The sequence below is a fragment of the Sceloporus occidentalis genome, unplaced genomic scaffold (genome assembly GCF_023333645.1).
Source record: "Sceloporus occidentalis isolate IW3139 unplaced genomic scaffold, rSceOcc1.0.p SCAF_14, whole genome shotgun sequence".
Classification (NCBI taxonomy): Eukaryota; Metazoa; Chordata; class Lepidosauria; order Squamata; family Phrynosomatidae; genus Sceloporus; species Sceloporus occidentalis.
Window position 1 is genome coordinate 2,639,290 of NW_028316994.1, and position 17,627 is coordinate 2,656,916.

Sequence of the window (17,627 nt, forward strand, 5' to 3'; positions counted from 1 at the left end):
ATCTTTTCTCCTATGCCCCGATTGTTTTATCATTCACAATTCAAACTGTAACCAACCTTAGCAAACCCTCAGTCCTACACTCAAACACAATGAAAACATGCAACTTCAAGCCCCAGGTAAATTTGGGCACATTTTCATTACACATTTAAGCTGGTACAGTATAAAAACAGCTTCACACATCATTCTGTCCAAATCATTCCGAACACTGTAGTTATTAGGAAGTGTTTAAGAATCTTTGTGAAGGAGTTTAGCCTAGCTCTTTGTTTCCAAAACTTTGTTGTTCCAGGTGTTTTACACTTGCTGGAGGAGAGTTGGACTTAGACTGAAGGGACATGGCTGGCTTCCAATCTCAAACAATCACTACATGATTAATTGTTGCCTCTCAGCTCCTAGAAGACCCAGCCAGTTTGGCGAACAGTCAGGAATTCTGGGAGCTGAATTTCAAAACATCTGTAGGACCAAAGATTGGGAACCATTGATCTAGATCAGGGGTTCCCAAACTTTTGACTCACAGAGCCCCTAAAAGGCCAATCCTATGTCCTAAAAGTTAATGGCATTTAGGAGTGTATATAAGAATATATTCTTATTCTTTAACTTCAATCCATTTTTATTTATTTTATTTTCCTGGCCACGGAGCATCTGAGAAGTGCACACAGAGCCCTGATGGCTCGTCAGAGCACAAGTTGGGAACCCTTGATTTAGATCATAGGTGGCAGGGCTAACACAAGGCTTGCATGGGCTGTTGGCCAAAGCTTGGGAAAGTAATTCTGGAAAACAGCTCCCAGCATCCTAAAGCCAATGGCCATGCTGGCTGTGGGATTCAGATGAGCTGTAGTCAGGAAGGTCTTTCAGTCTGTATTCCTAGTCTGTGTCTGTTATTAATCTCTTCCCACATCTGTCCCTAATACCAACCAGACCCTTAAGGCAATATGCTCCACCACCACCAGCAGCAGCCTTCACATTCTCCTCCAAATAGCCAGGTGAATTTAACTGGCTGCATTTGTGTATCCTTCATTAGCCTCTTCTGTCTCTGGCCCATTACTGTGGTAGCATAATAAGCTGGAACAAGGGAGTGCTGGGCTATGGGATGTAAGAAATGTACAGTGGCTAACTACACCAGAAGCTGAGTGCCCATTTTTCTGCTTTCTTCCAGCTTACTATGCTGCCAACAGCCCACCTACTCATAAGAGAAAGTGGCTGCAACTCCATGTGCATTGCTTTTGCAATTAGGAAAGATAAACCTAGGGCTTAAATACCTTAGAAACACCAGATCCTGTCTGATCATAGAAGGTAAGCAGGGTCAGTCCTGCTTACCACTTGGATGGCAGGCCACCAACAAATACCAAATGCTGTAGGCTATATTTCAGAAGAAGGAAATGACAAAGTTACTTCTGAGTTTTCCTTCCCTAAGTAAACTCTATGAAATCCATGGGGTCTCCATAAGCTGACAGGAGACACACACAAAAGGGAAACCTACAGGCTGTTCTAAAGGAGGAAGAGGCTGAGACCTGTTGTAGCACTGACACCACTTGGCCATTCTGGAAGCTCAGTCCATTGGCAACTGACCCTCCTTAACCATGATGCTGAACCCTGAAGCTTCTGCCTGAGATATAGAAATCATTTTTCTCTCTTGAGGGCTACAGTACATTTTCAGGGAGGAATCTGCATGTGGGGACAGAGTTCCTTTTTCACTTCCCATCCCTCCCCTGCCCTTAAACCATGACACATTATGCTGCACTGGAAGTAAAATTGTGTTTCTTACTGACACAATTTTCAGTTAGTTCAATCAGAAAAGAGCCTTGAAGCAGTAGAAGTTTCTGGATAGGGAAATCAAAACAGCTTCATTTCCAAGGAATTTTCTTGCATTTGGGATGGGAAACTGTCTGATAATTGGCCCTGAAGAACATTCGTACATTTGGGGGGAGACAGGGGACATTCTGGGTACTTCAAGCCTGAAAATGTTGAGTTTAGGGGTCTGTGCGTCCCACTTTCCCCATCCCTGGCCTACAGAAAGAATAAGCACAGTTGGACTGCATCTCATCATTGGTTATACTAACTACAGACACCTTCTTCTTTTTAAAGCAGGGTGAGCAAAGTGCACCCCTCCTGGTGGTGGATTGCAATTCCCAGCATCTCTCATCATTGTGCTAGCTAGGGCTGATGGGAGCTGCAGTCCAACATCTGGAGTGCTACACTTTGCCTACCCCTGGCCTAGGGGAATACTCTGCAAATAGCTGTATGCCACCAATGACTAAAAGTAAATGTACCTCTTTTGTTCCCCCTCTTTTACCTTCCTTCCCTGCTTTGTGTGCCCAACTGACTTCCAGAAAGAGAGCAGATTCCTCTTTCCAGAGAATGGAACTGGTTACTTGCAGAAGGCCTGTTCTAGATCCTGATATATACTGGTGAAAGTTAAACAAACTGGAACTTAATTTAAATGAATTAGGATTGATTACAAGGAAAGGAGTTACAAATGTACACTTCTCATGAGTCCTAATTAGCATAGCAAATGGTAATGGGTGGTGGAAACTGCAGTTCAGCCCCAGTTCAGCAGGCAAACCACACGACTACATTGCAGAAGTATTCACACACAAATAGCCCTTTGACACATTTTTCTTGTGTTACAATCTGGAATTGAAAAGATTTTAATCGACATTATTGCCACTAGAGGAACATAAAATATACTCTGAAAGTGCAAATTATTTTTATTGGACAGAAACATTAAGTTTACAAAAACAAATGGGCACTTGTTGGTTGCATAAATATTCACCCTCTGTCTGCTATGACCCGCCAAAAAAACCACTAGTGCAACACCCTGCCTCCAGAAGTCATCTAAATAGTTGAATGGAGTCTACCTGTGTGCAGTCCCAGTGCTATGTGATCTCAGATTAATTGCGCCCATTTATGGATAGTCCCAGAGTTTGTTGGAAAGCGTATCTAAAGAAAAAGAATCATGAAGACCATTATTTGGAGTATCCCAAATAAGTCCAGGATATAGTTGTGCAGAAGCAGAAGCGTTGCATTATTTTTTTAAAAAGAATACCAAACTCTAATATTCCCTGGATCACTGTTAAATTAATACAAAATGGAAATAGGCCACCCATGACTCTGAATAGAGAAAGTTGTCCACTAAAACTTTCTGACTAGGTAAGGAGAGCATAAGTCAGAAAAGAAACTTTGGCCCAGTACAGACTGCCCAAAACTGGCAGTCTGCTGGCGCCTAGTTTTCCACCGGGGGAGAAATGCAGTGTACAAACCACGTGGTTTCCTACCAGCGGAAAAAGAACCTGCAAAAAGCGGGTTCTTTTTGCAGTGCGATACTGATGCTGCAGTGCACCAATGACACACTCGCAATGTCAGTATCATGCCATGATGTGCAGACACTAAGCATCCGTCACATCAAAATGGCAGTGCCCATCTGTACAGGGTGCCATCATTTTGATGTACGGAATACGTGCTAGGGTTGTGGGGCATCTGTAAGTGACACCCAGAGGCAACCCTAGCACGTCATCAAGATGTGCGTTGGGGCCCGTCTGTACCAGGCCTAAGAGACCAGCAGTAATTCTGGGGGAGCTGGAGATAGCTGCAGTGAGGTGGGAGAATCTCTGTGGGACATCTTTCATCTGGCTGTTCCACAAGCTCAGCTTTATGGAAAAGTGGTGAGAAGAAAGCCACTGCTGGATTAAACCCATACCAAAGCCTATTTAGAGTCATCCAAAAGGCATGTGGGAGACACAGCAAAGTTTCTATGGTCTAATGAGACCAAAACTGAATATTTTGGCTTTGTTGCTATATAGGTGCCAAAAAGTCATCTGCTCTCATTGTCCTGAGAACCTTTCCTATGGTGAAGCATGGTGAGGCATCATCATCATGTTTTGTGGATATTTTTTCTCATCAGGGACTGAGACAATGGCCAGAGTTGAGTGAAAGATGGTGGGAAACAAAAACAGGGAAATTCAAGAAGAAAACCTATTTTCTAAAAGAGAACTGAGGCGGGATACAGACCACCCCTTTGGGGCGGCCTGCAGCCGCTCCATTGAAGAACGGATTGGGGCCATGGCAGCCACAACGGCAGCCCAAAGGGGTGTCCTTAGGGCTTCATGCCCCAGGACACCCCGGGAGCCACAGCCAAGTTTATTGGCTGCGGGAACGAGGCGCTCCCCCAGAAGGAGCTCCGTTTCGGAGCTCCTTCTAGCACCATGCCTAGGCCACCATAAGCAGCCTGGGACAGCACAAGGGCATCACACGCGCGCCACTCCGTTTGGAGGCAGCGCGCATGTGACGTAATAATGGTGGCCCCCGTGAGGATGGGAGGCCACCATGATTGCACCCTTGTCACGTGCTAGGGTTAGGCCTCATGTGGGTGGAATGCCCCGAGGAAACTCTAGAACGTGATGAGGATGTCACGTAAGGCCCATCTGGAGAGGGCCTAGGACTTACAGTGGATAATGACTTTAAACAAAGAGCCAAGGTAACTGAATTGATTTGAAAAAAAAGCTGAATGTTTTCTAATGCCCCATTCACGGCCCATACTTCAGTCCAATTGAGAATTTATTGCAAGAGTTGTAAACTGCTGTACATCAATGCTCTCCATCCAAAATGACAGAACTAGGACAATTCTCTCAAGAAGAATGAGCAAAAATTTCAGGATCCACATGTGCAAAGCTAACAAAGAGTTATTGCCACTGAAATGTTTCTATCAAATATTGATGTGGAATTGAATGCTTTATGCAGCCAGAAAGTACCAGTTTATTTTTGTTTACTCAACTTTTGTGACACAATAGAAGTATTTTGTACTTTCACAGTATTAAGTATTTTCTATACTTTAAGTGGTAAAATTACCAAATAAATCAATTTCAGTTCCAGGCTGTAGCACAACAACATGTGGAAAAGTCAAGGGGGGTTGAATACTCCTGTAAGCCACTGTATTAATAGCATCATAACTCCAGTCACTTGAATCAATCCAAAATCTGGATACCTTGCCATAATATGAATAGGGCTAAAAAAAATAATCAACAATTGGAAACCCATCCTACATCATCTTCCCAGTAGTTGCTGACATGGGGAATGGGAAGAGGTCATGAATCTTGGTTCTCAGACACGACGTATTTTCATCTCACTTCTCTTGAGGGAATAGTAGAAGCCCTTCCATTGGTACCAGTTAATGCCATTAGCATAGGAGAGATGGGCTCCGCCAAGGTAGAAACCATTGAGATTGGAAAAATGGCAGCTCTTGAACCACCAGGCACCGGAAGAGAGCGCCGCGCAGTTCTGCACATAAAGGTCTTGGTCACGATCAAAGGTAGAGAACTTCTGGCCACTGTGGTAGGACAGTGAGTCCCCTGGTAAGAGTGGAAATGGATAGAAATAAGGGTTTTTAAAAGGCTTCTGGCACAAAACCTCCCTGGCACAGGAAAGAGCTAGAATGCTTTCATGGCCTCCAACATTTCACAAATGAATACTGGGACATATGTGGGCTGCAAGCTTTCAGTAGGCATGCTATGGAAATGTTAGTAGCTCTTGTGAGGTCCTGACCTTCCCACAAGAAATCCAGAGCCCTGCAATGCAACCAAACTCAGAAATTTTCACATCCATTGTGGGCAAGCAACCTCTCCACACTAAAACAAGCCAATTGCAGCCCCCTTGTGTAAAAAGTCATTAAAGCAAAGTGACAAACAGTTCCATTACCACTCTGTTGTATGAAACTACTTTGTTAGATGGAATATATAAGAAAATACCATAAAGAAGAAGGGGGAACAATCCATGGGAAGTGGATAACAGTGCATATGGCAATTTAAAAAATCAACACCTCTGGTTTCATGGGGTCTAGGGTGGATAGAAATGAAAGGTCAGTAAACATTTATAGACTGCCTTCTGAATTATGCAGCCCTTTGGTGTTTCTTACCATTGTCTATGAGTGTTAGGAACTAGGGTCCAACAACATCTGTGAGAATGTATGATTCCTGCCCTTTCTCTGAACCAACCTTCCCCAACCTTGTGTTCTCTACATGCCATATTGTAATTCTCATCATCCCTGGACAGTCCAGGAATGATGAAAACTAAGGTCTTGCTTATTTGGAAGACATCTGATTGGGAATGCCAATTGTAGAGTCAAAGTTTTAGTGTTACAGTGCCAACTTATAATTCAGTTTCTGCACTCAAAATCTTTCAGTGACAGCACAAATGTTGGGAGAAACTTTGTGGAGTAATTGTGGAAATGAACGGAGTAGTTGCCCAAAGTCAGGGCTCTCTCACCTGCCCCTCCATCAGTGAAGCCAGACACATGCAGTGTGTAGCCATCCTCCTCTGCACTTATCGCGTTCGGTGAGATGGAGAAGTCAGTGTATTTGGCAAAGGCTGTGTTGTTCTCAAAGTCCTCCAGATCCACACGAAGTTCATACTTCTGCTTGAGGGTCAGGAGATGGATATTTTGCAATCCTGGGCCACAGGACAAAAAGGAAGCATTCATTGGGTACACAGGTTCTACAGAAAAACCCATTCTCTCTTCCCTTTGAGAGCTACAGTTTTGTCTGATCCAGCATCTGCTGACAGGGAAATGCTGGACAGACAAAGAAACCAAAGGGATCTTGGCTGTTTCCTTTGGCCCCGAATCATAGTAAACACAACACTCACCCTTAGCTCTGGAAACGTCTGGACCCGAGGACCTGTTTTAACAACTTAATAGAGAAACCCAAACATCTGGCTGTTCCAGAAAGTTCTGGCAAAGAAAGAAGTCTGGGTCAAGAGCTGAGGGAGAATGGGATTAGGGAAAGAAAGAAAGCCAGGGAAAGCACAGGAAGAGAAGAAACAAAAGTCTTTTGACACACAATGGCCAATATACTGTATTACAGAGAACAGCATAAAAGTTCCACAAGGGGAACTATGATGCGTGTCTCCTCTCAGCTCCTCTTCCAGACTCACTGTTTAGCCACTGCAGCCCCACTCATTGACATTCAGAGGGTAGGTGGACAATCAGAAACGCATCTGGCTAATCCCCCACAGCCAGACACAAACTAATGACATCATCTGCCCACGTCTGCCAGAGTTCTCCAGACTCCATGGTAGAAATGTAATAATTTCCCTTCTAGCAATGGGGGCTGGCTGTGCCATGGCCAGATACTTGTCAGATCCATCCAGCTCTCCACCCTCCTGTGGCGTCACTATTGGAGTGTGGGGAGTGTGCCAGGTGACACTCCAGAGGGGAGTGACAGCTGGTCTGGCCCTCTGCCTGACACGTGTGTGAGAGCAGTGTTACTGGCATGTAGCAGCAGGGGTGCTACTCCGGCTCCATTTACTGAGGGAACTAGGGCAGTAGGGAGAAGAAAAAAAACGAAGGGAACTGGGGTAACAGGGAAGAAGACAAGGTTGATGGATATATCCATGTCCCTGCCTCATGTCCCTGCCTGCCTCTGACCAGTAGTGGGAAAAACTGAAGAGGTCTCACCTTCTGTCTCTGCCTCCCATTCTCTGCCTCACTTGCCCAGCTGCCCACCCCCTTACAGCCCTTTTGGGGTGTTTCAGGGCAGCAGGCAACCAGCCAGATGGAGGGCAAGTGAGTGAAACAGATGAGCAGATGGTGACAACATGTGACACCAACCCTAGTGACACCATTCCCAGCAGCCACTTAATGGCCATGAAGTGGGGCTATCACAACAAAACAATGAGTCTTGATTGGTAGAGCATGGGGAAAGAATATTGCTGTCAATTTCCATGACACCAACAACGAAAAAGACCTACGTGAGCATAATGTAGCCTTTACATATAACAGGATGACAGACAATATGCAGCCTACTGAAAAAAGGAGAGAAGAGGAGCTTTACTTACCCAGCCAATATTCACCATCAGCTCTTCCAAAGCCAAATTTGTAGTCATTCCAGCCCCGAAAGAAACTGACTGAACCATTGAAGCGTTTCTGGAAAACCTGGAGGACAGAAGGGATGGGTGGGGAGAAAGGGTGAGGTAGCATTCATCTTCTACAAGTGAATGTTCCCAAGCAGTGTTCCTGACCTCCTAAGGGAAAATGTGAATCTCCAAAATGGCAATGTAGTTACATGAAGAAGACATTGAGCATTCAGATGGTTCATAAACCCATTCTCTTTCCATTCACACCCTACCTTCCCCCCTTTTATTGTTTATTTTACTCCTTTATAATCCAGCTTTCCACAATGTAACACACATATGCTTTCCAAGTTGTCTTGAAAACCCAAGCAATTAATCCCAGCTAAGAAGGCCAATTAACCTGAAAAGTCAAAGAAGCTAACCACAGCAATAGGTGGTATAGCAGTAAGAAAGAAAGGCATCGCTGATTAATTTAATGGACTTAGTCATGAAAGAACAACATCAGTGCATGAGGTATCTTTCTGGGAGTAGTATTCCACACATGGGGTGCCACTACAGGGGGGAAAGCCCCTTATCTATTGCCATTTCATAGTCTTAGAAGCAAGAAACATTGAATTAGGCCCACAAGGATCAGAGGTGTTAATATGAAAGAAGGTGGTTCTTCAGATGCACTGTTTAAAATTTTCTAGAGCAAGACCAACACTTAGAATCATATGTAGAAGCAGAATGAAAAGTGGAAACCAGCCAAAAGATTTATCCCCCACCCATGCAAATGAAATACACTCAAAATGCCACATTCCAGTAGACAGTGTAATCATGACCTATATGGTACAGGTCCAGATTATCTGAAGGACCATATTCTACAAAAAAATGCCCGGGTTTTTGGGATGCTTTGAGAAGGCCCTTCTCTCTGTCTTACCAACCTCATAGGTATATCTGATGAAAACACGAGAGAAAGCCTTCTTGGTACAACACTCAAACCACACTGGCTCAATCTATGCAATAACACTGCATTTTAATACATGAATATATGGTTGCTATATTGTTTAATATCACAGTTACCTTTAGTTCCTCAGGGAGAATTTTAATTGTTGCCATTTGTCCTTGTCTAAATGTTTTTAACTGGTTTTAATTTTCTAGTACCTGTAGTGTCCTAGTAATTGCACATCTCTAGACATTGCACATGTGTAGGCAGATATTCACACACATATTAAAGAGAGAAGGATGCTCTGTTCCAAGAAATGAGGCAGGGCAGTGACTACAAAGAACAAAGACATGAAAATTTCCATAAGAATCACACCCAAAGCTTGTTCTATTACATTGCCTTTTGGAACAACACTGGCACATCTGTCTGAGCATGGTGGATGCAAACATCTCTGCTCTGTGATTGCTAGTAGCACAATAAGATGGACTCCACTCCACAGCCCACCCTGTGCCCTCATTACCGTCCATTTTCCATCGTCAGTGGTCATATCGCAGTATACAGGCACTGGGATGTTGGGGCCCGCAGGGTAAATGAGGTACACACCATCCGTTTCAGAACCTTGATCATAAATGTCTTCACAGTCTAGCGGGAGGGAATCTTCTCCGCAGTGTTGCTGCTGAGCTGCCCCAGCAGAGGAAGAAAATGTTCAGTGTTAAAAACCCACCAGTGCCACATATCAGCAGTTACAAAGTTCCACCTAATAGCTGAAATGAATTTTTCTGGCCTCTGGATGATCATTTCTCTGCGAGCCACATTTCTGGATAGTAGTCTAGGATGACTGAGATATTTTTCTTGGATTTTTAAAAAAATATAAATAATTAATTAAAACATCCTTTAAAAGACATTTCAAACAAAAGGTATTGCACTGAATTATTCAAAGGGCATTTTAAATGCTGTGTTTCAATTTTCCTTTTGTGTTTACAGATAGATTGTCAATTATTCCAGAATTTCAAAAGCGGTGACAAAGAGCCATATGAAGATAATTCTTTTCCAGAAAACACAAGAGTACCACATAGCAACAAATTTGTCACAGCTGTTATTTTTACATGTAGATCACAATGGAGACATCCATTTATCCTTTAGTGCCAATGCCCAGGTCCATTTTAACCAACTTCTCGAAGTTAAATCTTCCACATTTTGTTGTGATCTGTTTGCTATAATTCCTTATGATGGAGAGACAATTTAGGCTCCTTAAATATAGAAATCATCAACAGTGCTCCATATTTTTGGACTGTTTGACTTAACATTTTTAAAAGATGTTTCACCAAACTATAAATCCCAGGATTCCATAGGATGGAGCCAAGAGAGCTAAAAAGGTATGAAACTGCTATAATTTTGCAGTGTCAATGCACTTTATGGCTGCATCTATGCTGTGGATAATGGAGTTTGTCACCACTTTAACTGCCAGAATCCTGGGATTTATAATTTGGTGAGGCACCAGCGTTTTTGACACAAAAGGCTAAGGACTCTGTAAAACTACAAAGTCCAAGATTCTATAGGACAGAGCTACAACACTTCAAGTGGTATCAAACTACATGATTTCTACAGTGTAGATTCAGCCCTAGTCTTTCTGGGAATGTGATGTGAAGCAGAAGACATTCCTTGCAGGAATGCCTAGGTATGGCAAAGTGGCACAGACAGCAAACAGAGGGGTCTGGGCATGATTTAGGTGGCAGAATGAGTAGTACTTACCTTGGTCATTGATTGCTTGTCCTTGCAAAGTAGGTATCTGGACAAGGAGAAGCAGGAACAGTGAGCCTGGCAGGAACAGAGAAGCCTGAGAGAGCCAGAAATGAAAAGAATGACTTATCAAAACACATTGGGAGCAGCATAAAAATTGAGGCCTTTTGAAGGGTACAAATCTCAATGACAGGCTGGTTTTTCAACAGGACTATATTCTTGACTCCTTGAAGTGAGGCCTGTCCTGCACCCCAAAAACTACCCCACTGATCCCAGGTGTAATAGATGATGTTATCTCATTGCTAATGTTGAAGTAAGGTGTTAACTGTGATGCTGGAACTTGTTGTTGTTGTGTGCCATCAAGACTTTTCTCACTTATGGCATCCCAAAGGTGAACCTATCATAGGATTTTCTGTTTCTTCAGAGGGAGTTTGCCACTGCCATCCTCTGCGGCTGAGAGACTGTTACTTGCCCAGGTCACCCAATGGGTTTACATGGCTGAGTCAGTATCCAAATCCTGGTCTCCAGAATCATAGTCCAACGCTCAAACCACTATACCACACTAATGGACAAATTTGTTCTTTCATTTCTCACCAAGTAAACAAAGAACAAAAGCCAGTCCAGAAAACTGAGGAAAGCAATGCTATGGTTAGCCAGCCACTACCCTGTTTCAATTCATTGGACACCTTTGGCCACTGTAAATTGTTTAATGTTATAAACAACCCCATGGATTTTGGTTTGGTGTCTGGGGTACACAGTTCAAATGAACATCTATCCTCTCACAAGTTCAACCACAACATATGCATCCATCAAAAAGTTTTCCTGCACAACTCCAGTTGTGAGCACTGCATTGCTCATGTGTGTTTGTGCACGCACATGCTCAAGTCAGCTGTTGATGTATGGTGATCTCAGGAATTTCATAGGGTTTTCTAAGGCAAGGAATACTCAGAGGTGGTTTTCCTATACAGACGAAGGAACTGACAAAACTATACTATACAGCACCTGGCTTTCGTTGGTGGTCTCACATCCAAGTACTAACCACCACTGGCCCTGTTTAGCTTCAAAGATCAGACAGGATCTGGTGCCTTTAAGGTTTATAGTCTCTTTAGGAGGGCCAGCATGGGGTAGTGATTACAGCACTGGACTAAGACTCTAAAGACTAGGGTTCAAATCCCCACTCAAGCATAAAAACCCACTGCATGACCTTGGGCAAGTCACACACTCTCAGTCTCAGAGGATGGCAATGACAAACCCCTCTGTGAAATCTGCCAAGAAAACACTATGATAGGTTCACCTTAGGGTCACCATGAGTTTAAAAATTTGGAGGCACACAGCAACAATAAGGCCCACTTTGTCTAGACCCAGTTTATTCCAAGAGGAACCTGAGATTCATTTCTCCATAAAATAATGACTGTTGCTCAGTAGAGTAGTACCTGCACTGCATACACTTATTCTTCAACATTTCACAGATGAAAACCAGGACACATGTGGCCAAACAACATCAGAGTGTGGACAAGCTATTAATGTGGAAGATTATAAAAGCTGGAAGAGGCTGCATCAGTTTGTTGTTCCCTAAGCTTACAGAGAAGGGCATCCTCTTCTCTTCACTCTGCTGAGCTGTTGTTGTTGTGTTCCTTCAACTCATTTCTGACTTATGGCAACCCTCAGGTGAACCTATCATAGGGTTTTCTTGGCAGGTTCCTTCAGAGGGTGTCTGCTATTGCCATCCTCTGAGGCTAAGAGAGTGTGATTTGCCCAAAGTATAACCTAGTGGGTTTGTATTGCTGAAAACAAACTACCTTTGCACACTGGATTCATTATTTCAGGGGAATTTGTCCACAAGTACTACTTTTCTCATTGAGGGACCCCTGGAAATCATATGAGGAACCACAGAGTTCTCAAGAACATCGTTCCAAAAGGCTTCCAGTCCCCTTTGTGGTAACTTCTGCATAGTACATTGTTTTATTTGGATATAAATCTAATGATGGCCTGCAGCCTGACATCCAGCAAGAACTCATCAGAAAGAAATTTTAACTAGCAGCCATGCCAGTTGTTCCTGAAACAACAGGTCCCTCTCCCTTCAGATTGAAATCCTAAAATGGATATGGAAGAGTGTTTTTCATATTCCAAATGCTCTGCCTTCTTATGAGCGCTCAGATTTAATTTTAATCTGGCTTGTTTCAAAGGATATTTTTGTAAGGCACTCTCAATCCCTGGCTGTATCCACATTAATGCAGTTTGACACTGCTATAACTGCCATGGTGCAATGCTATGGAATTCTGGGATTCTTAGTTTTCTGAGATAGCCTTCTCTGTCAGAGAGCTCTAGTGCCACAACAGACTACAAATCCCAGGATTCCATAGAATTGAGCCATGACAGTTAAAGCATTGTCAAACTGCATCAATTCTGCAGTGTGGTGGCAGTCTCTGTGGGAGTGGAAAGGGAAGTGAAATGACAGCTTGTTATTGTGTGCCTTCAAATAATTTCAAACCCTATCATGGGGTTTCTTGGCAGGTTTCTTCAGATGGGACTGCCCTGCCATTGCCATCCTCTGAGGCTGAGAGAGTGTGACTTTGCCAAGGTCACCCAGTGGGTTTACATGGCCAAGTCAGGATTCAAACCCTTGTCTCCAGAGTCATAGTCTAATGCTCAAACCACTACACCACACAGTACTCACATGCATATCCATATTGGTGTTACATTTATATTTATTTTCCTGATAGAGAGTACAGTGAAACACAAAAACCTGCTTGCTTTTCTAAAACAACACTGGGGCAACATTTTTTTTTGGGGGGGGAAAAAATCACAAATTTTGTTTAAAAAATGGTTTGAGCCCTGAAGGACCCAGGAGGTCTCCAGACATTGTGGAAATGCTTTACCCTAGTCAAGACTAACAGGAGGAGTTAGGCCCATGTATTCAAGTCAGAAGTTTTTAAGAGTGGGCAGCCTTGATAGTCAGCACATCGTAGATAAGAACAGAATATCCACAAAGATAATAAACTGTTACAGAATATCCCTTTCATGCATTCAGTGAACATATGGAAATGGGAACAGGGATCAAGCTGTTTGTCCTAGACCACATCTGCACAGGCCAAAATACTTCAGGAGCCCCCTTGCAGAGGAAGGAGGCAGGGTGGAAATAACACAGCGGACACTGAATTGGCAAAGGAAAGGCCACAACTTTATTGAACACAACAACAGTATAAGAGGTTTGGCCAGAAAGCATAAGGTCTGGATCTGACTTCCACCAACCTGCATTGGTCAATGAACCTAAGTGCCTGGCCACATCCAGGCTTCGGGATGACAGAGGGGTAACCAGCCTAAAGTGTGCTCACCACTTAAGGATCCGGCTATGCACATGATCGTATCTTCGCCCCATGTTACCGGGGAATGTTGAATCGATGTCGCCCCTGCACTGGTGACATCGCTAGCCCTCAGCACCCCCAGGTCCCGGTGGGACTCCCGATTCCATGCTCTGCAGCATCGGAAACCACACCCATCAGATCCACGACCTATGCTGCCGCCCCAGGAAAACTTGACCTAAAAAGTTGTGACAAAGCACAGCCGTAACAGGGTGGGTGGTTGGGGAGCCGGAAAAAATGGCGCCGAGAGCTGGCGCGCCATGGGCCTATATAGGTCCATCGGCCAATGGTTGGCTGGGAAAGTCCTGCCTCCCAGCCAATCAGGAGCCGCAGCTCCAGCGAACAGCCAATCCGGGCTCACTTCCACCCTGCGAGGGAGGCTGGGAACTGTAGTTCCTGGCCAGAAAGTGGCCCGGCAGTGCGGTGCTTCCGGATCCACTCCCAGAGGAGTCTGGGAGTGGTAGTCTGGGCCCCACGTGGGCCAGAAGCGCCACGGCCGCAGCGGGGACACCACTCAGGCCCAGGCTGGACCCAGTGGGGCCTGGAGCTGGCGGGCCGCCATGGCCCAGGGGGAAGCCTTGCCATCCTTCCCACCTCCGCAACAGGACCAGCCCAGTAGGTCAGGTGGTCCCATTTCTAACCTCAAAGTTGTACTGAATTCCCCCCATTACCTGGCACTCCGAAGTGAGGCCAGGTAGCTGTTTGCATGCACATCCTGCTGTGCCATTGCCACCATGGCCACTGATGCAAATCACACTCATTTTGGGGGAGGGGGTTGATATTTTATACACACACACATACCCTGTGCAGGAGATGTGATACAGAGTATTTAAAAAGGTGGAGTACTACTCAAGAAGAATGAAAGGAGAGGGAGTTCACTTTTTTTCCTTGCCAGAAAAAAATGGGCAGCACAGGAAAGATGGCACAAAAATAATCTTGGGGCTACACTTTGCCCTAGAGCTATACTTTGTCCAGTTTGGAGGCACCAGATCCCTTTTGATCTTCGAAGCTAAGCACAATTAGTACTCAGAGGGAGATCACCAGTGAATACCCAGTGCTGTAGGCTGTATTTAAGAAGGCAATGGCAAACCTGCGCTGAATAAATCTTGCCAAGAAAACCCTATGATAGAGTCACCTTGTCTCAGCATTGACTTGAAGACACATAACAACAAATATATAGGATATGGTATGTCACCACCATCATTATCATTCTCAGCACTCCATAGTTCAACAAACATATTTGATAAGGATTTTATTGTTTGTTGTCCTGCATCAAATATACAATTAGCAGGCTGACCTGGGCTTTCTGAATATCACAGGAACCAAGCAGTAGATCCATCCAGTACATACTTCCAGATGTGTGGAGCTACAAGTCCCATCATGCACACTACCACAGCTGCACTGGCTTGGAGGGTGGGGGTTGCTGTCCAACAAATCTAGAGATGTAAACCTGGTTGTGGAAGGCTTTCTTAGGCAGATGGCTAAAAGAGCTTTCCCATGGCTGAAGGATCATTTGTATGATTCATAGAATAAATGCCAGGGTTTTAATAAAAGAAACACAATCCCACCAGATCCAGTTTAATTCAGCATCCTTTTTCCCCAGTAGCCTGCAAGAATCATTAAGGCAATAGCCTTTTTCAGCTCTCACTCACTCTCCCAGCAATTGGTTTTTGGAAACATCTACCCTCAATAAAGCAAGGCTGTATTCACCGATTGTGGCTAACAGCTGTCCCAAGTCATTGCCTCCTTTAAAAAGATAAACATTTTTGTTCAATAGCAAGTATTTTTTTAAAAGACACACACACTCTGAAGCTGATCGTCATCACATCTTCTGACAACGAATTCCATAAATTCAAATCCATGCCACTTTTACAGAGGTCATTGTGCAAAGCCAATAGGATGGGTGGAACAAAGAAGGGAGAGATAACTAAGAAGATGATCAGATAAAATCATATCCAGCTCAAGCTGTCTGTTATATCCATTGCCCACCCCGCAAAACATAGGCCATTCCCTCATATGGATACATTACCTTCATGTTGTCCTAGGGTTTCTCCTTTGCAAATCTGGTTCCCCTTGTTTATAAGACTGGACAGATTTTGCGGGAGTAGTTGTTTCTCCCACCCTCCTTTTCCTTTGCCTTCTCTGGCCTAAAGCAGTGCAGGTTGTGTCTATTTAGCCCACACACCCCCAAGGCCAGGAATCAGAAACAATTTGTAACGGCTGCTTTGATAGCCCAGAACTATGCAGCCATGGGATGGGATGGGGCAGGAAATGGTGTGTGTTAGTGTGTTAAAGAAAGAAGAGAGAGAGGAAAAAACAGCAATGAGACAGGAAAAGAAAGTTGGGGAGAGAGGAGGGAAGTTATGAATGAGCCAAAAGTTTAGATGGTTTCCAGGGCTCTTGGCAGAAGAGTGTTATTGTTCACCCTTGCATGCATGTGTAAAACATTTTCCTTCCCCCTTTCCCTCCCTCCCTTTCTCTGGAAAGAAAGTCTTAACTTCAACATCTGGATGAGTAAAAACATGATCTTGGAAACCAGGATAGCTGGGCTCAGCTCTGTAGAACAGTGTGGTCAATACGCCGCTCTTGTGGTCACTTACAGCCATACCCTCCAACTTTCCCAGAGACAATCCCAGTTATTCCTCTGTCCTACCACTTTTTCCTCTGCTTTTAAAATGTCCTGTTTTCCTTTCCCCTTTCCCCTATTGGCTTGAGCATATTTCAATTGCTTGAAACTGAATTCAGATTGCACCCATATCAGGAGTTTAGGACACAGAGGCAAATCCCATGCAGAAACGGGATTTTAATATCCACTAAACACCCACGAATGCAAATTGTTTTTCAGATGCATTGGTGGAGAGAGAAGTACTGTAACACGAAAACAACCCGAACGGAAAATCAACAAATACCACTCCTTTCTACTTTCAGAATTTCCTGGATGTAAAAAGGAGCAGGCTTTGTCAGCTTTCTGTTTGGCTTATTTTTGCGTTATTTCTTTCACGCAAATGTCATTTCAAAAACAACCCACATTTGTGAGTTTATTTTACTTTCTGCTAAGGTTAACCCCGAACATCATATGAAAAACAACTCACAAAAGTGGGTTATTTTCACTTTAAATCTAGTTTCCGCATGGAAATTGTCCTGTGTGATAAGCACCACAGTGTGGAGAGGACAGCCAGCATGGTGCAGTGTCTTGAGTTTTGGACTACAACTCTGGAGAGCAGGGTTCAAATCCTTGCTCAGTCATGGAAAGTCCCAGGTGATTTGGGGCTAGCCACATCCTCCCAGCCTCAGAGGAGGGCAAAGGCAAACTCCCTCTCAACAAATCTTGCCAAGAAATCTCTGTAGTAAGTTTGCCTTAGGGTCACCATGAGTTGGAAATTAACTGAAGAAATAGAATAACAACAACAATGAGGGAGAGGAGAATTTTTCCCTTCCCAGTAGACTCATGCAAAAGTGAAATGCTACAGATGCTCCTATCCTATCTATTGTTTCTCATTAATTACTTTTGCCATCTTGGCCACACTCTGATCTTGCTTGGCCACAAGTGTCCTGATTTTCATCTGTGAAATGCTGGAAGCTATCCTTCCCCCTCCCTCCCTCAGTCACACCCAGACACATCACACACACCATCTCTGTGTTTATGATCCTCAGACTCATTCCATCTTTTTTCTCTTTTGATGTCTTAAATAGAAAAGATGAATTGTCTTTCCTCAGTACACCTAGAGACTTGTCTACACTGGCCAGATTACTCCGGGCTG

At 44.0% G+C, this 17,627-nt stretch overlaps 1 protein-coding gene across 1 annotated transcript; it reads right to left on the minus strand.

Moving 5' to 3' along the window:
* Positions 1-693: 693 nt before the first annotated feature.
* On the minus strand, positions 694-16,350 carry LOC149303539 (microfibril-associated glycoprotein 4-like). Its single transcript, XM_089480526.1, has 6 exons — positions 15,896-16,350; positions 10,517-10,601; positions 9,285-9,445; positions 7,825-7,921; positions 6,256-6,438; positions 694-5,342 (listed from the first exon to the last, which is right to left on the minus strand). Exons 1-6 carry the CDS (start codon positions 15,899-15,901, stop codon positions 5,095-5,097), a joined length of 780 nt encoding a protein of 259 aa, XP_089336652.1. The 5' UTR covers positions 15,902-16,350; the 3' UTR covers positions 694-5,094.
* Positions 16,351-17,627: the final 1,277 nt, after the last annotated feature.